The sequence below is a fragment of the Asterias rubens genome, chromosome 7 (genome assembly GCF_902459465.1).
Source record: "Asterias rubens chromosome 7, eAstRub1.3, whole genome shotgun sequence".
Classification (NCBI taxonomy): Eukaryota; Metazoa; Echinodermata; class Asteroidea; order Forcipulatida; family Asteriidae; genus Asterias; species Asterias rubens.
The window spans coordinates 3,262,503-3,287,910 of record NC_047068.1 but is presented as its reverse complement, the minus strand read 5'-3'; the positions used below and the strand labels follow the sequence as shown (position 1 = coordinate 3,287,910).

General features: G+C 38.6%; 1 protein-coding gene across 6 annotated transcripts; it reads right to left on the bottom strand.

Annotated features, from left to right (window-relative positions):
* LOC117292185 (adhesion G-protein coupled receptor G4-like) lies at nucleotides 1-25,370 on the bottom strand. Of its 6 annotated transcripts, none has more exons than XM_033774135.1 (29): nucleotides 25,095-25,369; nucleotides 21,974-22,089; nucleotides 21,228-21,521; nucleotides 20,793-20,888; nucleotides 19,589-19,721; nucleotides 18,919-19,008; nucleotides 18,240-18,350; nucleotides 17,192-17,503; nucleotides 16,023-16,205; nucleotides 15,442-15,669; nucleotides 14,742-15,014; nucleotides 14,328-14,555; nucleotides 13,924-14,196; nucleotides 13,343-13,570; nucleotides 12,643-12,915; nucleotides 12,023-12,295; nucleotides 11,442-11,672; nucleotides 11,006-11,122; nucleotides 10,483-10,610; nucleotides 8,910-9,056; nucleotides 7,483-7,867; nucleotides 6,958-7,121; nucleotides 6,310-6,486; nucleotides 5,279-5,409; nucleotides 3,725-3,824; nucleotides 2,891-3,056; nucleotides 2,353-2,419; nucleotides 1,592-1,862; nucleotides 1-977 (listed from the first exon to the last, which is right to left on the bottom strand). In XM_033774135.1, the coding sequence occupies exons 1-29, from the start codon at nucleotides 25,237-25,239 to the stop codon at nucleotides 738-740; spliced, it is 5,580 nt and encodes a 1,859-aa protein (XP_033630026.1). In that variant the 5' UTR covers nucleotides 25,240-25,369; the 3' UTR covers nucleotides 1-737. The 6 variants fall into 6 exon arrangements, with proteins under 6 accessions (XP_033630026.1, XP_033630027.1, XP_033630028.1 ...); XM_033774136.1 differs by lacking the exon at nucleotides 25,095-25,369 and adding an exon at nucleotides 24,658-24,816; XM_033774137.1 differs by lacking the exon at nucleotides 12,023-12,295 and having other exon boundaries at nucleotides 25,095-25,370.
* Between the last annotated feature and the right edge of the window lie 38 nt (nucleotides 25,371-25,408).

The window sequence follows — 25,408 nt, the reverse complement described above, 5'->3', positions numbered from 1 at the left end:
TTACCAATAGTGTCCGGTACCTTATTTCACCATTATTTAATGTTGTCTTGGTTACATTAGTTGACTGAGAACATCCATATATGTCACTAGATGTTAATGCAATGGCTAAAGAGGGTCCATTTCTGATAACCATCACCAATTACTTTACTATACCATTTTACTGTACACTGATCAAAACATTTCCAAACATGAACACTTGTAAGCAACAACATCATGTGGTGGAAGATCTCATATAAGTAGTGGTATAGCGTATGTCCATCTCTGCTAAACGTATCTATGATTTAACTTAGCAAATATATGTCTCTTTGCCGTATCCCTGTCTCTACTAAGCGTATATCTGTCTGTACTTAGCGTAACTCTGTCTCTACTTAGCAGATCTCTGTCTTTACTTAGCGTGTCTAAATCTCTACTAAGCGTATGTCTGTCTCTACTTAATAGCGTAGGTCCGTCTCTGCTTAGCGTATGTCTGTTGCTTAGCAAATCATATCTCTACTTAGCGTATCTCTGTCTCTACTAAGCATATCACTTTTTCTACTTAGCGTATTTCTGTCTCTACTTAGCGTATCTTAATCTTTTCTAAGCGTAGGTCTGTCTCTGCTTAATAGCGAATCTCCGTCTCTACTTAGCGTATGTCCGTCTCTACTTTTATAACGTATGTTTGTCTCTGCTTAGCATATCTCTATCTCTGCTTAAGGTATCTCCGTCTCTACATGTACTCAGCAAATGTCTGTCTCTACTTAGCGTATCTCCGTCTCTGCCTCACGAGGTGATGCAGATACCGATATGTCTAAGTTAGTGGTTGGAGCGGTAGACATGGTATTAGGTGCAGTCTGAGATGTTGTTAGACTAGTAGGCTTCTCATCGCGATGGATGGGCAATCGGCATTCACGCCCACAGCAGATACGCCTCAGGTAGGGGGCAATTGCCACTCGAACCTCTTCACGTCGGGCACAGAACATGACACCCACAAGCACACCCTACCAAAATAACATTGAAAGGAGATGATTTAACACTTAGGTTTACTACTTACAAACGTTAAGAAGTAACTTTAATTAGTAAACTTGTTGGTACAACCATATGTAAATCTCTTATGTGAGGAACATTGGCTCTGAAAAGAGCCATTGGTTTTAAGGTTTCAAACAGTATAGACCATGTGAACTTTGTTTACAATAAGTGTGACCTTGCACATTCTTTAGATTTTCTGGCAGGCAAGATACTGCTCTGGTCATAGCGGAAAGTTGACATTTTGTGTCATAGATTCCACATAAATCTGAGTTATGAAAGTAAAAGCTGGACAAGTTTTGAGATGTGGCCCCCTTTCATCATATCAAAAGTTGATCAGAATTAGACAGTGCAATCTCCGTTAAATATAAGATTTTATGTTTCCTTCCTGTACAAATCGTTTGCTTCAGGAAGTCCAGGCTCTGTGGCTCCTTTTTAAACATGTGATGTCACAGGTCACATCGTCTATACCCTGTACGTCTTTAGAGGAGACAGTAATGGTTTAAAGATTATACTTTTCACCCAAACACTGATGTAGAATTTCATGAGTATATTGCTCCTTATTAGCTCATGAATACAATGAACATACCTGCAAGGAGTTAAACAGACAGAAGAGGAGCTGGAAGGCAAAAGTTGCCCCTTCAATGGCCAGAAACCCAAAGCACCAAGTTAAGCCCATGAGGGCTGAGATTCCCACAGCATTCTGGAGGCGTTTGGTTATTTGCTCTGACCGAGATGCCTCTTTGACCTTGAGGAGACTGCGCATGACCAGGATGAAAGTGATGACGTTGTGGAGGAGGATGAGAGCGATTGGGGTGAGGAGACCGAGGTACATGGCCAGACCAGGAGAGATGAAGCAACTACAGTCAAAAGGAGAACACAAAAAGTCAGCTATCAAATCAGTTTAGATTCTTGAGGATGTAATGTCATCTGCTGTTATATAAACTGGGGGTTTGTGGTAAAACCATGAAACTATTATTGTCGAGTTTTGGGGTCTGATTAGAATCAGTGTTTCATGACTCATTTTGTCAGGATTTTATTCTGATGGCTACACCATGTACTATATAAAACTCTCCTGGAAGAAGTTGTGGCTCTCAAAAGACCCCAACGTTTCGACTATTAATTATGCCAGCTGTTGTCAGGAGACTGAACAGGGGCCTTTAGTCTTGGCTGCGCTGATTGTCATCAAGAAAAAAGGGGCATTGTAGATGGCATCAGTTTCAAAACCTTGTGTTGAATCTTAAGTAGGATATTACAAGGATGTTGGAAGAGTATTAGAGCTTTTTGCCATGGGTTCTCTGATTTCCATCAAGGACAAGAGGGCATTGTATACGGTGTTTGATGACTTACTAATGTTCATTCCGGTAGGAGTCTGTCGCTGCTGATAGTGTTATTATCAGTAGGATGAAAGGAGATCCTGGAGAGTGAAACAAGAAAAAAAACAGCAATGAATGTTGTTTACAAATAACCTTTGCTTAAACTTTCATCTGTATTATAAACTTCCTTATTTGTCTATTTCCCCTTCATAAAATGTTCCAAACTGTAGTCTTCCTCACTGCCTATGGAGTGGTGGGTAGCCGTGTTAGTAGGGTTAATGCAAACATGAAAACAAAGCTACAGCATTGAGTAATTGGTATCCTTTGTTTAGAATGTGCAGGACTGCATAAATCTTGGTTTTTCTTCATGGGGTAGTTGCTACGAACGCTCATGCAGATGTTTATTTATTACTAGTTAGTCATTTATGTGCAAAACTTGATTTGCCTTAGTATTGTAACTTAGGATTTAAATGACAAAGCAACAATGATGGTTGTTTCATGATAACAACTCTGAGGTGTTTTTTATCAAGCTTGGATAAGTTGTAAAAACCCATCATATTGTGAAGGCTTACCCCAAGCAAGGAGTCCAGCTTTGACCATGTACAGGGGAGTGTCCTCAGGGAACACCTTAACGGTGCTGACGTACATATTCCTGGCTTCAACAGCCATCCACATCATGGTGGTCAGAGTCAAGTAGTGAAGCAGAGCACCCACAAATACACACCCTCCTCCAGAGCCCTGATTGACAATAATTCAGTGGCAAAAACTGGGTTTACTTAGAAGGTTCGAGTTTGCTGCTTCTGATGGTTTTAGAAGGGGCTACATTTATGAGATAACTATAATGTAAAGCACAAGATTATTATCATTACAAATAAAAAAAATTGGATTTTTCATGTACGTTCATAATAGATCAAGTAATTACACTACCATGTACGCACACAATAAGTCTCAAAATATTGTGTACGTACACACTTATTATTATGTACGTACAAGATAGTAATCGTGTACGATTACAAAAGTTATCGCAGTTGTACATGTACATATTAACTTTAGACTAAACGTGTTTGTACATGATAATTAAGATGTTCGTACATAATAAGTCGGGGGTAATCATTTACGTACATGATAATTATTGTGTACGTACATCATGCTTATAATGTACGTACACTATCCGGTACGTACATAATAAGCATCAATATCCAGCGGATAGTTATCTTGTAGGTACACGATAAGAGCATGTTTTTGTTTATTAATGTGGCGACCTCCATAGGCAAACTGTATTCATAAAAACGCACAGATTTGTACACGCAGTGTACAGGATTGGCCAATAAACAACCTCCTTTTGACCTCCGGGTGGGGGCGCCCTACTAAAATGACGTCATGTGCATGAGGACTATTATACTTACTCTAGCATTGTCCACACCAGCCAGGAACACGAGGTAGAGCAGCAGCAAGGAGAAGCAGAAATGGATGAAAATTTGACGAGATTTGCCGGTTCGCAGTTTCCTGGAAGGAAATACGTTCAAGCAATTATATACATCTTTATCTTCAACGGAAGGTACAACTTTGGTAATTGCCTAAGACCAGTCTTCTCACTTGGTATATCCCAACATAAGCATACAAAACAAGCCTGTAAAAATTTGAGCTAAATTGGTCATTGAAGTTGGGAGAAAATGATGAGAGAAAAAACACCCTCGTTGGACGAATTTGTGTTCTTTCAGATAGGAATAAAAGACTTCTGGCTAGTAGTCTTTTACTATTTTAATGAGAAATTACCTCTTTCTCAAAATCTATGCTACTTCAGAGGGAGCCGTTTCTCACAATGTTTTATACTATCAACAGCTCTCCAATGCTCGTTACCAAAGTCAGTTTTTAAGTTAATATTTGTTTCGAGTAATTACCAAACGTGTACCTTCCCTTTAATTGGCGTTTTGTCTAATCGTAGCTTGAGATAAGCAGATGTACATGGGGATTTGCAGGAAGGAAATACAGTCAAATATTTGGTTGGACTCCTGATTAACTCCTGGTCAACTTTTGTTGGTATTTTGTCTCATCGCAGCTTGAAGTTAATTTATGCTGTGTTTGTCTCGATGCATAGCATTTATTAACAGCTCTATCACAAAAGATTTGTGTGTGTTCAATAGTAATTGATTGCTGATAATGATTCTATAAATCATCAGAATCGGGCCTACACCAATGCCCCTGTTGGACTGAGAGTAGAAGGAAGTTCATGTCTCACTGCAATGTGTTACATGGATGCGTACTGGATGCAACCAACTGCACCAAATGAAAAAGTTTACACAGTGGTAGCCTTAGAGGACACATTGGTAATTAGTTAAAATAATTATTAGCATAAAACCTTTCTTGGTAACGAGTAATGGGGAGAGATTCATAGTATACAACTTTGTGAGAAACGGCTCCCTGTGAAGTAGTGTAGTTTTCGAGAAAGAAGTAATTTTCCACGATTTTGATTTCGAAACATCAGATTTTGAATTTGAGGTCTTGAAAGCAAGCATCTGAAAGCACACAACCATGTGACCATGTTGCGACAAGGGTGTTTTTCTTTCATTAATATCTCGCAACTTCTACGACCGATTGAGCTCAAATTTTCACAGGTTTGATATTTTATGCATAAGTTGAGATACACCAATTGTGGAGACTAGTCTCTGACAATTACCAATAGCCAGTGTCTTTAAAGCGCCAGTGTATTTAAAGAAAAATGATGTAAAACTTGAAATGTAAACTTTGTGTGTCTATAAAATAATGTGCAGCTAGATGTTTGTTAGAATGCTTCTGCAATTATATATCGAGGAAGAAAGTCTGTGGAATTGAGTTGGGAAAAAAAATGGATTTGTGCAACTGACAACTGAATCGTATTTTTGGTTTGTGTGCAGTTTTGAGTGCACTGATGACTTTTTGTCTTGGGAACAATTAGAAGGTGCCTTTAAAGACTGTCTTACCTTATGGAGAGGTATATTACCAGGGTAAGAGACAGAGCAATGACCGATAGAGCACCTCCTATTTGGCTGATGAGATCAAGTGCTGGGGTGAATGAGAGACCATCATCTGTACGTTTCTGACCCTTCACATCCTGTGCAAAGTAAAGAGACAAGAACTTCAAAAACATATTGGGCCATGTTGGAATCACGATGGCCCATGCTGGAATCATGGCCCTTGTTGGAATCATGAACATGTTGGAATCATCAACACTACTCCCAACTGATGATGTAATGCTTCCCTTCCATCCATCGTGTGATCGTTTTACAGCATGTTTAAGACATTGCATTAGCTGTAGGCAAAATGCTGAATGTACCTATTGATGACGTCATAATTAGCAATGATGACCTTCTAACATCTTATGATCGTTTTACAGTATGTTTTAGACATTGTAATATCTGTAGGCAAAATGCTGAGTGTACTGAATGATGACGTCATAATAAGCAATGATCCCCTTCTTACATCTTGTGATCGTTTTACAGTATGTTTTAGACATTGCATTAGCTGTAGGCAAAATGCTGATTGTACTAAATGATGACGTCATAATTAGCAATGATTCCCTATTCCATCGTGTGATCGTTTTACAGCATGTTTAACACATTGCATTAGCTGTAGGCGAAATGCTTAATGTACCAATTGATGACGTCATAATTAACAATGAAAAACTGAGCACAAATTCTCAACATCCAACTGGAGAAAAATCCTTTGAAGGTCTCCCCTTTGCCACTTAAACTTAAAAGTCTCTTTCGGTTTTTAAGGCTAAGCTTAAGACTTTTCTTTTAAACAAGTTTTTGGCTAATTTGTTATTATTTTTAGGTGCAACAATATTGTTTTGATTTACTCTATTTGCTGTTTTTTTCGATTGTGCTGATTTTTAAGCTGTTGTAGATTTTTGAAATGCGCTTTTGAACATTTTATGGTGAAATGCGCATAATACATGTGGTTTTATTATTATTATTATTATTATTATAATTAAGACAAAGGAAGCCCTTACCATGAGTATGGCAAAGTTAGTGGCGTGGTTACATTCACAGGAGACTTTATCAGTGGGTGTGTCTGCTCGTTTGCACCCATCAGTTGACCAAGAACCAGCTTCATCCTCTTCGCTACCAAACTCCCAGAATGTACATTGGATGGTGTCCAAGTCCTCCTCAGATGCATTGGTTGGTGTCTGATGAGGGTGAACAATACCTTATTTTAGATTTTTTTGGAAATATTTATGAAAAAGGGGCCCTCCAATCAAATACATTCTTAAAACAAAAGACGCATTAAATCTGAGAGAGTTAATGTGTGCTGTTTGTGTGCAAGTGTGAGCAGGTATACATGCAAAATTTGTTGTTAGTTCATTATCTTCATTACGTAGATAGTATTCGTGTACGTACACGATAGCAATCGTGTACGTACACGGCAGTTATTATGTACGTACATAATACTTGTCAAGTAGGTCGTTATTACTATTAAAAAGATTCATCAAGCATTCTTCCAAAGTTACCAATAATAATGCGATTTATTACAACAAAAAAACAAGCACAAGAAAACATTGTTAAAAGAAATGCACAAAAACACAAACAAGCGAAACAAAAAGCATTACTAAAACATTAGGGAAACTTCACTTGAATTTTCACAAAGTTATTAAACTTACCTTGAAGTCTATAACCACTGGATCAGTTAGGTTTTTTAGCTCGACACCTTCCACTGCCAGTGAAACGACGGACCCAGCGACCTTTGATGTCAAGTTCTTAACGCCCGTTTGGAACAACGTGTCATCAGCGTAGACTATGAAACTAATCTTCAATGACGCGTTAGCTTCAAAGTCAATCAAACATTCATGAAACAATTACTGAATCAAAACTTTTTTTAATAATCACTTTGATGTGACCACTTTAGAACATTTTGATGCCTACAGAACAAACTGAACAATACAGGATGCTTTTGTGAGACCTTTAAAGATCAGTTTGTGGTGTGACATAATGATCAGTTATAATATGTACAAACTTTCAAATCAAATGGACTTTAAAGGGACAGTATAATAATGCCATTAGTTTATATATAGTTTTTGTTTTAAGGAAACCTCATTTTCTTTAAAGGGAACAAGACTTTTGCGATCATAGCATTTTAACTTCTCAACAATAGTGTAATGACCACTGCAGTGGTTCCATATCATTACCAAAGGCTGGCGGCAAATGGTCAAGAATGCTAGCTGGTAACTGAATCGATGCAACAACATCCTTTGGTACTTCGCTGGCATTCGTGAATGTCTTGACCTCAGTGCCATCTAGAGAGCCCTCTTGTGGTGACCTCGAGCCAGCCGACTCCTGTTGTACTGACGCAAAGCTGAATCCATTACTTGCTTTCTGGGGGTCAATGCTCACAGCTTTGACATGGATGGTTTCCTGTTGTATGCTGACATTTCCTCCTTGCTGAAGGGTCAGGGAAACCTGTTGTTCTACGGACTTGACGATGGCCGAGGAGGTCGTGCTGTCCGCGGTGCCTTGGCTCTCTTGAACATTCGTTATGACATTGGCAACTGTCTGAATAACAGCCTCGGTCACCTTTAAAAGAAATATCACTTAAGCCCCTTTCATACGAGAGCAATTTAGCAAGGGTCCCTTGCTAAATTGTAGCATGGGTTGTAAGATTTTACAAAATGCACCTCGTGTGAAAGGACAATAATTTGTTGAGTGTCCAGGGTCCCTTGTCAAATCTTGTCCAACATTGCTACATTTTGTCGGAGGTCTGGACCTACGACAAAATCTTACACTAGCGCTTTGAAAGTTTTGACCAAGGACGTGGGCTACAACATCGTGTGAAAGGAACCCTTGTTTATTGAACGACGTCCTAGGTTAAAATGCCCATACAGCGCATGCTATTGTGGTGCTATCTTGTCCAACTATAATTTGATCAAGATTAGCTCATCGTCATATCACTCTCATGTCGCACAAGGGTTGTTAGTTTTTTAACTTTGCAGTGGGAAAGCTCACAAAATCAGTCACGCATGGTGATAACAAATAAACAAATCCACGCTCGTAAATTTTGTAGCAAGGGACCCCGGCTACATTTTGGCCGTGTGAAAAGGGTTTAAGTCATACATTCAGTTTTAGATTGTTGTAGTCTCTCTGTATAAACTGTATTCACCTCCCACACTTTCCCCTAAAAATAACTCTAAAGCGGGTTTCCCCATGTACTATCAGTTGCTTCAAGAGCCAATAAAAAGTGAACCTTGCGACCCATAAAATTATTAAAACAATGGATTCATTATATCCTCAACGAAGTAAGTCAAGAAATACAATATGAACATCAAATGTTCAGCCTATTTTAGTACCAATGTGGCATCTGCAGTTGATCGGTGTTGTTATCCATCTAATAGGTTGACAGATTAAATTAAATTAAATAAGAACGTAACTAGTTTCAGTGATTCCACAATACAAAAACAGCAGAGACAAAGTTGCTGTTCAACGATCGTCTTAAATTTCTTACGAGTTAAGACTTCCATTTGTTTATAAAGAATAAGAGAAGAAGTTATGCTTTCTTGGTGATGTTATTCCTTCAAAGTTATGGACATAGAGAAGCTCTTATTAAAAACAATATATCTACCTCTACATCCCCTGATTCTGCCTTGACAATGTTGTCTAAAATCGTTGAAATATCCTCGACGTTGTCATCGCTAGAATCTGAAGATGAGAAAGTCTGCTTAGACAGAAACACAGCCACTTCTTTTGCATTTCCTGCACTGACAGGGACCTGCAATGCAGAAGACAAATGTTATTAGACACAACACTCAATGGTTTGAGTACAATCTTGAGTTATATCTTAAGTTTCAAAGAAGTCAGACATAATTGTTTTCTCCTAGCACGTGCTTGATTTCTTGCTTTATAATTCGAGCAATGTCCTCGAATCACGATGGTTACCCATACCTTTCTGTCCCCATTGCCGACTTGAAATCTGCCGATTCCAGTCCCATGTCCTTTTTGAGAATGTCAGTGTACGTTATTGCCAGCCTACCAGGTTTCCTCCTCCCATGCTTATAGGTCCACAGGACATTATTGGACACCGGTTCGTCTTTGCTCCTGTAGCAGTGGCCATCAAACCGCACCCTTCTCTGTCTGATTTTTGTTGAGAGCTTGGGTAGGTTTGTTGGTCATATGTCGACTTCAGTGGATGTTAAGAGTTGTTCTTAATAGCCTTGTGTAGCACCCATTTATCTGCTTTTCCAGTTTTGGAGTGTTCATTCCCCACAGCCGTATAACAGCACGGCATACTGTTGCAAGGAAGAGGTGCTCCTTGAGCCTTCTAGGAAGGCTAGATTTCCACATTTTGGTGAGCTTGTTGCATGCCCTCCATGCTGATGCTTTGCGTGATTTAATGTATTTTTCCTAGCACGTTTGATTATCACAATCTAAAGTAAACCATCTTGCGTATGTGCTCACAAATCTGTGACTAAAACATAATATAAGCCACAAAGCTATTTTGTCACAATTTGTGCAGGTTTGTTTGAGGATTTGAAATCAAGGTATAAAGTGATTGGTTGTTACGTTTATCCGAACCGTTAGAATGTAAACGTGTAGCGTACGATATTCATTTGAAGACAACAACACTATCTCGTAATAGAGCACTTCATTGTATTCAAAGCTTCATTGTATTTTTTTTGCAAGTCGCCAGACACACAAGGCCTGAAGGCCACTGCAAGGTGTGGGCTACAATTTCTTTCCAGAGGCCGTTGCCACCTACCCCTATAGGGCTCAAGGGTTACCCCTTTTACAGTCTATACGGATGTTTTCTGAAATGTTTGCATTGTGAGACTAATTATATAATGTAGCACCTGATAAGTGTGCCACAAGGTGCTGCGATGCATCCAGCAGCCATAGAAGCATTCGGGCAAACCCTTTCTCTAAGTAACCGAGTTCTTTTACGTGCATTACACAACGCACTGGACCAACTGTTTTACGTCCCATCCGAATAAACTCGAACCCACCCTGCTAAACAGAAACGCAAGAACTTGGGTCCCGTGCATTTGACCGTTTGACCACTACTCGCCACTTGTACTTATGTCATTCCTTGGAGAAATTAAACAAACTTAAACCTCGTACACTGCAGAATGTGTTAAGGCTTTTAAAATAAATTGAATTGGAAACTGAGAGACGTTTATCACTAAAGACTCAAATCTCACCTCCACGACTTGTTCAACACTGATGGTGTCCTCTGATTCGCCACAGCTTTGTCCCACGTGATCTTCCCAAGAAAAGTACAGGGGAGACGCAGCTGTTGAACAATTCCTGGTGGCTTTCGGATGCCCAGCTATTTGTGTAGGAATTAGAATAACTCAAAAAATGGTTATCACGTACTTAATTTGTTGTTGTTGTTGTTGCTGCTGCTGCTAACGTTGTCATTGTTATTGTTGTCGTTGTCGTTGGCGATTTCGTTGTCGTTGTCATTGTCGTTGTAATTGTCGCGGTCACTGTCGATGTTGATGTAATTGTTCTTGTTGCTGTTGTTGCTGTTGCGGTTGTTGCTGTTGTTGTTATTGCTGTTGTCGTGTGTCATCGTCGTTTCATGTAGTTGTTGTCGAAGTCGTTGTCGATTTTTTTTTTTTTTTTTGGGGGGGGGGTAGGTCGGGGGTCGGGCTGGGAGGGGGAATTACAGAACATAGCTGACATAACCTTAAAAATTTTCAATATTTCATTGTCACGAACCTTTTTTAGTTTGAAGTTCACATCTCTGAACTGACTTTGCCTCAGTTCCAGCAATCGTGGCCAGCCATGACAGGTCACCATGTCGGGTATCATTGGTTTTGTCATTCACACATTGACCTAAACAAAAAGACAGTTACGAAGAAAATGACTAGATAGCATCTATAGTGTAGTAGACGCAGAAACTTCGGTACTACGGTATTCCAGTGGTTAGACTACAGGGCTTGCAATCACAAGGTTGTGGGTTCGAATTCCTCTGCTAACCGCTGATTTCACATTGACTAGAATAAGTGTTGTCTAATAACTGAATCACAGTTTCTTGATTTGTGCAGTTCATAATCTAAGTGTTTACACCTTGTGGGAGTTTGCCGAGTTCCCTTTAGCGGGAAGATCATTCAAACAAACAAACTAATCAAAACTTGGATATTGCTTTACTTACCAACAACACTGACGTTAAAAGAACATGTCAACTGAAGATTATTGACCCCAAACCACTGGTCGTATGTAACATTGCGTGTCCCAATCTCAAATACATCTCCGGACTTGGCAGTCGAGGTGAAGTTTGATCCGTCCCATCCGGTTACATCCGGATCCTTCCAGAACACACTGGATGAGTTTTCGCCAGGACTGGCTGGTACTACCTCAAGCACAGGACATGTTAGGCCGACCTCTATATGAAAGGAAGAAACAACAAAACAAAGATGTTCACCATTTGCCACAAAATGTGTTCACGTGTTTAGTACAACATGAGGTTCTTGACATTTTAAAACCGAAGACAAAGCTGTTCAGCGTGGCGACAAAGTCGGGCAAATCATCAATTGTTTTTATTTGAAGTAACTGCAGAAGTTCTGATTCCTAGACTTGTCTATTCTGTTGTATATCACCTCGGTGTCGCCAACTGAGAAAGTTCAATATCCATATAAATATTCTTGGCACATTGTATTCAACGTGGTGTCAGCAGATATTATTATAGTGAAAAATGAATACAGGCTGACACTGGCAACTTCCAATACAACAAACCTGTGACTGTGACGGTGAAGTTACAGAAGTTCTGATTCACAGACCTGTCTGTTCCATTGTACATCACCTCGGTATCTCCAACTGAGAAAGTTCCATTTCCATCTTGATGACATTCATTGGAGACGGTTGCTAAGCAACCAAACACCACATCAACAGGCTGACCAGAGTTATCCGAGAAGACTGGAGGGACCCACGTATAACCTACTTGATCTGCCAATCTGGTAGGAATGGTGACGTCATCAGGACATTGTTCGACCCAAGGAGGTGTAGTATCTATTTAAAAAAGATAAATATACAAATACTTGAGGAAACTTGTAAAAACTGAGGGCACTTTCTGACAGTTTAAATAATTTGGGAGGCTAATCATCCTTACTCGCAGCTAAGAGCTGAATTGCGAAGGACGCGGCTACAACGTGTTCGAGAAGCAGGCATTGCAAGGGCGCCTTTGGCTGCCAGCTAAATCAACCCATCTTGACCACGGAGCACAGCCAAGATCGAAGAGTGTTTGATTTGTCTTAACAATTATTCATCGAAAATGTTTCCATGTTACCAGAAACGGACCAACAAAAAGAGGTATACAGAAATATACAAAAGCTTGATTTTTAAAACTGATCGCAAACCTTTGACTGTGACGGTGAAGTTACAGAAGTTCTGATTCCCAGACCTGTCTGTTCCATTGTACGTCACCTCGGTATCTCCAACTGAGAACGTTCCATTTCCATCTCGATGACAATCATTGGAGACAGTTGCTAAGCAACCAAACAGCACAGCAACAGACTGACCGGAGTTATCCGAGAAGACTGGAGCGACCCATGAGTGAGGTATTTGATTGGTTGAATTGGTAAACAGTGTGACGTCACTGGGACAGTCCTTAACAGTAGGAGGCTCCACATCTACATTTTCAAGATTGAACAAATATTTAATTGATTAATCTAAACGATATATCACTAAAGAGTTATTGTTATCAATGTTTTGCTACACATCATCGGCTTATAGTTATTGCAACAAACGAAACTTAAAAGGAGTTTTTTTCAGTGTGAAACTGGCCTCAAATTTTCCATGAAATGTCAAGAAAGGAGTGATGGATATTATGTATCTACAAAAATAACATGTTAGAGGAAATGGTAGAACAAAGGTGTTTCTTGAGTAAATTAATTTCTATTTTTAAAAAGTAGTCGATGTTTCCAAAACAGCCCGTAACAAATGTGGTTTGCGTTGATGATTTGAAACACATCTTGTAAAGGGTCTCACTTTTGATGGGTTGGGAAAATATCACGCCGTAAACCCGATTGTTTATCATGAAATTATTTTGTTCCTCACCTACAATAACGATTTCAAAGGAGCAGGTCAAAATCAGACTGGACGCAAACCTCTGATGGTACGTCACCCTCTGTGAACCAATAGGAAATACATCTCCAGACTGAGCAGACGATGTGAAGTTTGTCTCGTCCCATCCGGTTAGAACCGGTTCTGTCCAGTTGACTCTGGTTGTGTTCGAGCCGGCTTCGGTTGGTAGTGTTATATTAAGCGGGCAGACTAAATTAACCTCTGTAAGAAGATTGAAAACAATTGGTGGCGATGTAAATAATGTTGCTGCTAATTTTCAAGCTGGAGGTGAGGGCCATTGTTTGTAATCAATAAAAGCAAATGTTTCTAGGCGGTTTTCATGTCACAAACACGGCCGATAACAGCAAGTACATCTTTTACCATTTGTTTACTTTCGCTTTTCACTGATAATGATTTATAAGCTTCACAATCAACGTCTCAAATGAAAATGGATGAATGCGTCGTCAACAGAAAAAGAAGAAGTTTGTTCTGTACCAAATAACTTTTAGTACCGTCACCGTGAAAAAGAGTGGATATAGACATTTAGGGTTATGACGACAGAAAGTGCAGCAAACCTTTGACTGTGATAGTGAAGTTACAGAAGTTCTGATTCCCAGATGCGTCTGTTCCATTGTACATCACCTCGGTATCTCCAACTGAGAAAGTTCCATTTCCATCTTGATGACATTTATCGGAGACGGTTGCTAAGCAACCAAACACCACATCAAGAGACTGACCAGAATTATCATCAAAGGAAGGAGGGATCCATGAGTAAGGTATTTGATTTGGTGAGTTGGTAAACAGTGTGACGTCACTGGGGCAGTCCTTAACAGTAGGAGGCTCCACATCTACATTTACAAGAATGGAAACCAAACTGATTGATTACTTGAAACGATATACCACTAAAGAGTTATTTTTTTGCTATTATTTCGCAAAACCATCATCGGATTGTTTATCATGAAAAAATTTTGTTCCTCACCTACAACATTAATTTCAAATGAGCAGGTCAAAATCTGACCGGACGCAAACCTCTGATGGTACGTCACCCTCTGTGAACCAATACGAAATACATCTCCAGACTGAGCAGTCGATGTGAAGTTTGTCTCGTCCCATCCGGTTAGAACCGGTTCTGTCCAGTTGACTCTGGTTGTGTTCGAGCCGGCTTCGGTTGGTAGTGTCAAGTTAAGCGGGCAGACTAAATTAACCTCTGTAAGAAGAAGGGAGAACAATTGATGTTGATGTAAATAACTATGCGTGAATCTTCAAGCTGTAAAATACATGCTTTAAAACGTAATACATTATATTTACCACAACAGCTCAAAGCTATTTGGTTCAATTAATTAAAAAATGGTGGAGAGACATTTTGAATTATGACTATTAAAGTGCAGCAAACCTTTGACTGTGACGGTGAAGTTACAGAAGTTGAGATTCCCAGACTTGTCTGTTCCATTGTACGTCACCTTGGTATCTCCAACTGAGAAAGTTCCGTACCCATCTTGATGACAATCATTGGAGACAGTTGCTAAGCAACCAAACACCACAACAACAGACTGACCGGAGTTATCCGAGAAGACTGGAGCGACCCATGAGTGAGGTATTTGATTGGTTGAATTGATAAACAGTGTGACGTCACTGGGACAGTCCTTAACAGTAGGAGGCTCCACATCTACATTTTCAAGATTGAACAAATATTTAATTGATTAATCGAAACGATATATCACTAAAGGGTTATTGTTATCAATGTTTTGCTACACATCATCGGCTTATAGTTAATGCAACAAACGCAACTTTAAAGGAGTTTTGTCAGTGTGAAACTGGCCTCATATTTTCCAGGAAATGTCAAGAAAGGAGTGATGGATATTATGTATCTACAAAAAATAACATGTTAGAGGAAATGATAGAACAAAGGTGTTTCTTGAGTAAATTAATTTCTATGTTTAAAAAGTAGTCGATGTTTCCAAAACAGCCCGTAACAAATGTGGTTTGCGTTGATGATTTGAAACACGTCTTGTAAAGGGTCTCACTTTTGATGGGTTGGGAAAATATCACGCCGTAAACCCGATTGTTTATTATGAAATTATTTTGTTCCTCACCTACAATAACTATTTCAAAGGAGCAGGTCAAAATCAGACTGGACGCAAACCTCTGATGGTACGTCACCCTCTGTGAACCAATACGAAATACATCTCCAGACTGAGCAGTCGATGTGAAGTTTGTCTCGTCCCATCCGGTTAGAACCGGTTCTGTCCAGTTGACTCTGGTTGTGTCCGAGCCGGCTTCGGTTGGTAGTGTTATATTAAGCGGGCAGACTAAATTAACCTCTGTAAGAAGAGGGAAAACAATTGGTGGCGATGTAAATAATGTTGCCGCTAATTTTCAAGCTGGAGGTGAGGGCCATTGTTTGTAATCAATAAAAGCAAATGTTTCTAGGCGGTTTTCATGTCACAAACACGGCCGATAACAGCAAGTACATCTTTTACCATTTGTTTACTTTCGCTTTTCACTGATAATGATTTATAAGCTTCACAATCAACGTCTCAAATGAAAATGGATGAATGCGTCGTCAGCAGAAAAAGAAAAAGTTTGTTCTGTACCAAACGACTTTTAGCACTTTCTGCGTGAAAAAGAGTGGATATAGACATTTAGGGTTATGGCGAAATAAAGTGTAGCAAACCTTTGACTGTGATGGTGAAGTTACAGAAGTTCTGATTCCCAGACTTGTCTGTTCCATTGTACATCACCTCGGTATCTCCAACTGAGAAAGTTCCGTACCCATCTTGATGACATTCATTGGAGACGCTTGCCAGGCAACCAAACACCACAACAACAGACCGATATGAGTTATTAAAGGACCGGTCTGAAAGATAAATAACAAAGAAGGTTCCCTGAATGGGCTGGATGGATAGTGATAACACAAAGGTCATCTAAAGAAAGCAAGCTCCAAAGTGTTTTTTTAGAAATAATGTAGGCCTACAGCACTTCGTCACATCCCCGTATATCCTTTTTTGTTTTGTTACAACGGTGCCTCGTAAGTTGGCACGTCGCGTGATATACAGAGATTCCACAGCCTGAAGAACTTTTCATAAAGTGGTGCATTTTAGAGAATTCAACAATTCAACACGTACAATTGTACGTGTACGTGTTGAGTTTTCTGTCAGACCTTTTACTTTGGTCGTGTATTCTGTTTGGAAATTAAAGATAAACAAAGTTTGGTTTTAGTTTGAGAGTGTGTTTTCACCTCTAGCATTATTGATACATGGTGTGTTTTGAGGTTTACATGGCTCGTCCAGGTTTAATTTGTCATATACATGTATTCATGTAAGGTTACGTTAAAGACAATGAATACTATTGATAATTTTTAAAGACTAGTCTTCTCACTTGGTGTCTCAACATATTATGCATAAAATAACAAAGTTGTTGAAAATTGGAGCTCAATTGGTCTTCGAAGTTGCGAGATAACAATGAAAGAAAAAACACCCTTGTCACACGAAGTTGCGTGCTTTCAGATGCTTAATTTCGAGACCTCAAATTCTAATTCTGAGGTCTCAAAATCAAATTCGTGGAAAATTACTTCTATCTCAAAAACTACGTTACTTCAGAGGGGGCCCTTTCTCACAATGTTTTATACACCAACCTCTCCCCATTGCTTGTTACCAAGTAAGTTTGTATGCTTATAATTATTTTGAGTAATTACCAATAGTGTCCACTGCCTTTAAGTGAAGCGAAAATAACACATCGCTGTTGGCTCATGTGACAAATTTTTATTTTTGTTGCTAGTAATTTACTTTCCATGTTTAAAATTGGGGGAATTCACACAATGTATGTTATGCTTATCGCACCCACCTGTGTTACACGTCACTGAAGCATCTTCTGCATGGTAACAATTGTGGTCACCCCATCCCCCAAAAGCACAATCTTGAAGTCGTTTCTCATTTCCATCGCAGTTGATGTCGTCCATGAATATTTGACCTGTTCCTTCTCCAAAGTGTGCACTCAGCCAAGCATTAGTTGCACCAGTGAAGCCAAGTTGTCTGCACACAACGCTTGCGTCTGTGATGTACCATCCATCATCACATACAGTGCCCCATTGGCCATCATAGAATACTTCAACTCTACCTTCAGAGGGAACACTTCCGCCAACAAGACGGACCCCAGCTATTTTTAAGAGATCCAATATGGGGTTGTATTCGTTACAGTGTTCCTCGATAGAACAACGGAATAATTACAGAGAAGGCAATACATTTCAGAGTGAGATCCATTGACTTTAGTTCCGTGTTGGTCCGTGCATGGCTCTTAAATAACACACAAAACTAATAATATACATTTTGCTCTCTGTTGATAACCGCAAACTTTAATTTTGATTTCATGACTGTAGATAACATTAGACGAAAGTCAAATGCTTTTGCTGCAATAAGTCTTAAACTTGACGACGACCAACGTTTGTTTTATTTTGTGACTGGTGTTTTCTTTTCTGGGGCTACTTTTTGTAGGACAAAAAACACAATGTCCACAGATTTACATAAAACTTACACAGTTTGAAGCTAATGATAGTAGAAAGCTTCCCTTTAAATATTGCTTGCCGAGGTGCTGTAGTTTTTGAGAAATTAGTAAAACAACTTCATGAAAATAATTTTCGTCTCGGTGATCATGAGACGAAAACTATTTTAGCATGTAAAAACGTATTTTCATGACATTGTTTTACTAATTTCTCAAAAACTACTGCACATCAGCAACTAATATTTTAAGGTTCGCTTTCTACTATCATTATCTTCAAACGGTGTAATTTTAATGTAAATCTGTGGACATTGTGTTTTGTGTTACAAAAAGTACCAAAATCCTTTAATAAAAAAAAATCCACCTTGGGACATTTTGAGCAAAAACAACAACTGACCAGAACTGTCTGAGAAGAATGGAGGGCTCCATGTATAAGATACTGGTCTGGTTGATAGCCCAGGGATGATGACGTCAGTAGGACAATTGTTTATTGTAGGAGGTTCCGTATCTATGGGAAACAAAATAAAATGCATCAAGTGCGCATGACAAGTAGAATAGCTCCCGGGGGGCTATATTTGTCATGCGCATTTACCATTTGCGTTAATATTCAAGTGCGCGCTTGGTAATTAGCAAAATTAACACCTGACACGTGATAATGAATGGACCAATGAGAACTTGACTCTCGGTCATGAATATGTATGAGGTTTATTAAAAACAATTATCAAACTAATGGTGTTGAAGACGTTTAAACAAAATTGAGAGAAAAAGTCACATAAAATTGCAATTAGATAAAAAAATTAGATCAAAAACTGTTTAATAACAAGAGTAAGTCTGCATACATGTACCACACGATAAACAAACCTTTGAAAAATATGTTTTCGTGTTAAAAACACTGAATATTAAGATATATTTACAGGTCACTGCAACCAAAAAATGACGGTTGGATTGGAATGGAACAAATTGTATAGAGCTATATTATTTATATTAACAAATGCATAAATACTTTGTTAACGGACTGACCAGAGTTGTAATACAAGTCACCAATCATCTTGTTGTCACCAATTAAAAGGACTTACCAAAAGTTATGTCAGACGATGACGAGTCATAATCGTTTGAAGAATATGAATCAAACAGTGGAGCCGTAATCCCAAGATCATGTTCCGTATCTAAAACGGGATAATTCCAAACGCATTTGTACTGATGGGTTTGATGTCTACATGGTGTGCACAAGTTTAATTATGTCAGTATCTGTAAAGCATGGCTCTTTAAAGACAATTGTCAGAGACTAGTCTCCACAGTTGGTGCATCTCAACATATGCATAAAATAACAAACCTGTGCAAATTTGAGCTCAATCGGTCGTCGAAGTTGCGAGAGATATGAATGAAAGAAAAAACACCCTTGTCGCACCATGGTCACACGAAGTTGTGTGCTTTCGAAGTTGTGTGCCACAAAATGGCCGACTGTGTTTCTTCGCGACGTATAAGGAACATCGTGCATTTCCGAGGCATGTATGTGTGGATCATTATATTCTACTTTTAAATTATCTTTCTAACCATTTGCATTTCATAACAAACGGTTTCAAACGCTTTTCAAAGACCAACTCGACCGGTCCAAGGCAACGTGTTCCTTTAAGAAACTGTTTTTAATGTTTTGGTGTTAGCTTTAATTAGGCTGCGAGTAAAAGTTTGTTTCTTCTTCACGAAGCGGAACATTGAGTTAATTAAAAGAAATGTTGAGTACGATACCCTGTGTGTCTGTACGGAAGAGCCAGCGCCCTCTAGTGCCGATGTTTGTAGCATTGATGATACTGTAAATCTGATCTGTCATAGACCCGGGTACACTGTAGTAGGTAGTTCCGTCACCTGCATCATATCCAACCTGAAAATGAAATATATAAACTTGAACATAACTGGTCAAGTACAAATCGCAGTTTTGGAGGCCTAAATTTCGTTGATCAGTATGTGGACGGATATTGAGGTTGTGTACACTTAAAGCAAATACCATTGCGCAGGCGCAGACTGTTGAATGAGGTGCATTATGGGATAGATATGGATCAAATTTGGACACCAGCTAGACCACAATGCGCCTAACTCCAAGCTTTACGCGCGCGCCCCAGTATTTGCGAAAAGGTCTTTGGAGGTAGCACGTTGCCTTGGACCGGTCGAGTTGATCTTTGAAAAGCGCTTGAAACCGTGTGTTATGAAATGCAAATGGTTAGAAAGATAATTTAAAAGTAGAATACATTGATCCACACAAGTATCACTCGAAATTGCACGGTTTCCTCTTACGTCCGCGAAGAAACACGGTCGGTCATTTTGTGGAGCCAAATTTTGACTCCATAAAATGGTCGACCGCTCAAGTTTGCGACGTAAAAGGAAAACCTTGCAATTTCGAGTGATACTTGTGTGTGGATCATTATATTCTATATAACCATATGCATTTCATCAACAAACGGTTTCAAACGCTTTTCAAAGACCAACTCCATCGACTCAAGGCAACGTGTTCCTTTAATACATTGTCGTAGGCTATAAGCTATTTTGGTAAACGTTTATATTTGGTTTGCGGTAACACCATGTGTGTATCTACTTGCCAGGTATAGTTTGTTCTAGAGAACTGTCTTTCTTGGTAAGCGATAGGTGTAACATGTGTATTTAATTTAAATTGATGGTAAAGAAGTAATTTTTTTTCAGAGGTAATTTCCTTCGGGAAGAAGGCAATGAAAGCATAGAGGGTACGCCATTGTGTATAATTTTAGTGATTGTGAAAATACAAACAATGTTTTTTAAAATTAATATAAATTAAATATTTTTTTGAAAGACTCGTCGTGGGAACCCGATTTGGGGAGTCAGACAAACAAAACCGCCCTTTACAAAATTCGCATTATTATAGTTTGAATATTTCACATTGTGTTAATCTTCGATGGAAAAAGGACTGAAAGAAAAGACCTACCTGGGTTTGAAATAAATCTTGCGCTAGTTCTTTAAAGTTATATATGGCAAACGACAGATCACCATCTGTCACTAAGACAGCTTGGAAGGTGCTAGTCTAAAGTAAGATTGGAAAAAATATCATTATCAGCAACCATATGAAAATAAAATAACGGAAGTATAACATGAAAAGTGCTTGTGAAACTGCAGTTGATTGATTGGATTTAATTAAACCACGCTAGACACTCTCTTTCTGTTTCTCAAACAAATGCATTAATTACCTTTAGTGTAGATATGGTAATAGAAGTGTTTTTTATCTTCTGATTCTTTGCGTTAGAACCGGTGTGTAGGAGATTCTGATCCCGAAGATTCTTGTACCCCCCCCCCAAAAAAAAAAAGAAAAAAAAGAAAAAGAAACATTTAGGGGTTATGCTTAAATATGGGATCATTAACTCACTGTGCCTTGACCTCTTGGGTGACTTAGGGTATTATTAAACCAAGTTGCAATTAACATCCACGATGCTTTGAACTGAAGATGGCTACCGAAAGCCCGTCTGATTACTGTCTCTGCCCGGTCAAATATAGCCTCGTCCGAAGAGATACGGTGCAGTTGGCGATACGTGACATTCCCCTGGCTAGTTGGCCTTATGTGGCTCCAATAAACCGCTAACAGGGGAAATCCCAATGGAAATGCTTGTGCGTGATCTCCGACATTTTGTTGACTAAACGATATCACACCGTGGTGACAAACCTTAAATGAGAAGGGAAAGACTAAAAAAAGTAAAGTACAAATTAAACCAATAACAAACAAAAACCCAGCAAACAAACACCCCCCATTTTAGTTTATCTCAGAGAGTTCATTTCCAAATGAGAACAGTCGAAATTCGTTTGATAGTCACACTGTATCAGGAAGTTGTTTTTTCCCTTAAAAATTGAGAAAATCAAGCGTCATTTTCCAAAGATGAAGTGGTACTTACACAAAAGTTCTGTGTTCATCTTAAAATACAAATTTCAAATGGGTATGACGGTGTGACTGTCCTCATATGACGTAGGGCGAAGTATGTCTTCACCGTGATAAACAGATGGTGTGTTGTGAATTGCCAGTATGTCTATACAGTTAGTAATTAGGTTTGTGATGGCCTTATTTTATTAATACAATACTCGAATTCAAACAAAACCAACAGAGGGCGTTTTATGACTTACGTAGAGAGAAGTGTAATTCTGAACAAAGAAAGGAAATGATATCGGGATGGAAACCTTGGTGCACACATAACCGTATGGGACAAGTGAGGAGCCTTCTCCAAATGGAAATAAGATATCTGAAAAGAAGAACAACGGGATGATCTGTTTACACATTTTTATTTTATTTTATTTTATTTTTATAATGAATTTGTTATGAATCCTGCAAGTTGACTCTAACCCAACACTGGGCCCTTAAATTTGTTTATTACAATAGCTAGACCAAAAACTTGCCAAAAGTATAAACCGTCATTTATAAATACCTCAGACAGTTTCGCTATTCCTATTGGTGGAGAACGCGTCACGTGGGTGTGTATAAACCTTTGTTTATGACCAGTAAAAAGTGTTGAAACATGGGCGTGACACGCGAGTTTTGCACCTGTGCTTATATGACAGTTTCTTCATTCCTATTGGTCGAGACAGTTGTGCCACATCACGCAATACGCGCGACGCGCACAGCATTCCCTTATAAGGAGTTGTTTACCCGAGGGCGGCGGCGGGCTTTACCATTTGATAGCTGGAGGTGTGATGTGTTGAAAGAAATCATTGAAAAATTAAATTTTTGCAATTTTTTAACTTTTTGACCATAAGTGTTGATGGTTTTTGACCGAATAGGTATTTATGAATGGGAATCAAAATGTTTAGAATCGGTTTTCAACTAATGGTTTAAACCCGCCGTAGCCCGGTTCTTGATAATTTACCTCGACCTCGTCTCGGTAAAAATTATCAAGAACCAGGCCTCGTTGGAATTAAACCACTAGTTGAAAACCTCTTCACCACACATTGATTCCCTTATTCTTAACCAGTAACTTAAAGATGATATTACTTTTAAGTCACTACCACTGTTTTTGTATATGGTGGATTACATAAGGTGCTTACACTGCCAGCAAATATTTTGTAGCAAAACCAATTCTGTAATGTTCCTTTAAGGGTTGGATCATACTTGGTGATGATTCATATAAAACAAAAAACTGTGTACTTTTAATCCAACAGTCAGTTTATTTCATAGACAGCAATGGTAGAAAGCATCCCGTGAAAGTGAATCATTTTACTTGAAAGTGAAGACTGTCAAAAGATTTGAATCTCCGAAGATCGCCTGAAAACAACTTTTTAGAATGTGGGAATGAACAAAAATCGTTTACAATGGCAGCTGATCTTTGACCGGTTGGTCCCGAGACAAATAAACTTCGTTTTTTAAAGTTTTTTTATTACACAAGTCTGTCATGAGACATCAACGTTTGTTTAAAGGGTCTATGTAACTTTTGTAGGACAAAAAAACACAATGTCCACAGATTTACACTAAACTTACACAGTTTGAAGATAATGATAGTAGAAAGCTTCCCTGAAAATATTACGTGCTGAGGTGCTGTAGTTTTGGGGTAATGAGTAAAACAATGTCATCCAATTTAAAATTATTTTAAGAATTTACAAACGTATTTTCATTACATTGTTTTACTCATTTCTCAAAAACTACAACACCTCAGTTGAGTAATATTTGAAAGGAAGCTTTTCACTATCATTGCCTTCAAATCATGTAAGTCTATGGACATTTTGAAAAAGTACCCAAATCGTTTAAAAGGGAAGGTATACGTTTGGTAATTACTCAAAACTGACTTGGTAACGAGCATTGGAGAGCTGTTGATAGTATAAAAAAATTGTGGGAAACGATGCAATACCTCAATGACAGGGGCACTTATGTATAAAACCTACATAGACAATATTAGGAGGGGTTTGATAATCTTATTTATTTGTTTGTTTTTTTATTTATTTTTTTCTCTTGATGTGGAGTTATGCAACTCCGTTCATTCAACAACAAACATCAGCCACAACATACATCAATAAAACAAGCTGCAATAAATACTGCTATTATTTTGCAGATACAGAGAGCTACGGGAGTTAATAATAAGACAGTAAATTGATAACATACAAACAAACACAAAAGACAAAACTATTTATATATACATTTTAGCGTGACCTAATCACGGTGTTTTAGAAAACAATGGGTTGAAATTACTTCAGATGTTAATAGTTAATAAAACCCCCCAAAATAAACAAAAAGTAATAAAATGGAACATGGTGACGGCCTATAGTGAAAAATGCAATTAGTAATCGAAATTTAGTGGTGAAGCACAACGCTTTATTTCTAGTGTAAATATCGAAAGAGTCTGGGCTCAATCTGGTCTTTTCCATACGAAGAAAGTATTTCAAGGATTTTTTTAACTGAATGATGATGTCAATTTCTGCTGGTCCGGAATAACTGTTGAACACCTTTTTGCATCTTATATTCCAGATCAGTCTGAGCCAGTTTAGCTACGACAATAGCCATGAACTGGTTCTAAATTATAACCTAGAATTCTATTGGAGTCATTTAAGTAGTAGTGCTTGTTACCCGTTTATTTCCTGAGCAGTCTTTCCTATTTATTCGTCAAAAAAAAAAAAAAAAAAAAAAACGCAAACAGAAGCCTAGGGATTGCCCAAAAGCGAACCTAATCACTATCCAAAGGGGCAACCCCTTTAGGTATAAAAACAAAAATACATAAAACAAGCAATCAACAACAAGGGGATTATTTAAGAAATAAAAATGAACCATGAAAGACAAGATTTTGGCAAGAGGAGGGCATGTATAACCATGGGTAGACACAACTTACCATCTTGGGCATTTGATGCAGTGGCCAGAAGACACAAGGCCATCAAGATAATGGTTAGTGATGAGGATCCCATTGTTCTCCTCAAACTGTCTTAGCATTCGACTCTATGAAGACGCAATTAAACTCATTGACACACGACTATCCCCAATAGTCGTCTCAAAACACAGTCGTATAACGTACAGTCCTGCCTACTGCTTTTATAGGGCCAGACTGTGTAACAAATACAGCTATATTTGTTGCCAAGTATTCTTGAGACAGAAGGAAGAGGACTTGGTATGCCACATTTAAGCTACTTTGAGTGGCCGAAATTGCTTATTTTTTTATTGTAATGCTATGTTTAGGTCTAAATGGACAACTGCATACATGTTTGATAATCCGAATAATAATAGGTAAACGGGGGTTGGAGAAAATCTTAATCAGGGGTAGAAACAACTTACCGTCTTGAGCATTTGATGCAGTGACCAGCAGACATACTGCCAGCAAGAGGATGGTCATTGGTGAGGATGCCATTATTCTCGACTCTATGAAGACGCACAGTCGCTGTATAAACTCATTGGGACACGACTGTCCCCCATAGTCCATTCAAACCACAATCGTGTAGTGCCCAGTATGACCATTGCTTTTGTATTGGCCTTGACTGTGTAAAAACAAATAGAGATTTTGGCAGCCAAGTTTTTTAGAAAAAAGATAACAAGGAAGTGGATTTGGTGTGCCAAACTCCAAATAAATGTAAACAGTTTTACGACGGAGG

Excerpts from the sequence above, each read along its gene's own strand:
- LOC117292185 (XM_033774135.1), bottom strand. The coding sequence starts at position 25,239 with ATGGACTATGGGGGACAGTCGTGTCCCAATGAGTTTATACAGCGACTG. Across the intron at positions 15,670-16,022 it reads CTTCACCATCACAGTCAAAG|AGGTTAATTTAGTCTGCCCG; the intron begins GTTTGCTACACT and ends CTCTTCTTACAG. Across the intron at positions 5,410-6,309 it reads CTAACTTTGCCATACTCATG|GATGTGAAGGGTCAGAAACG; the intron begins GTAAGGGCTTCC and ends TACTTTGCACAG.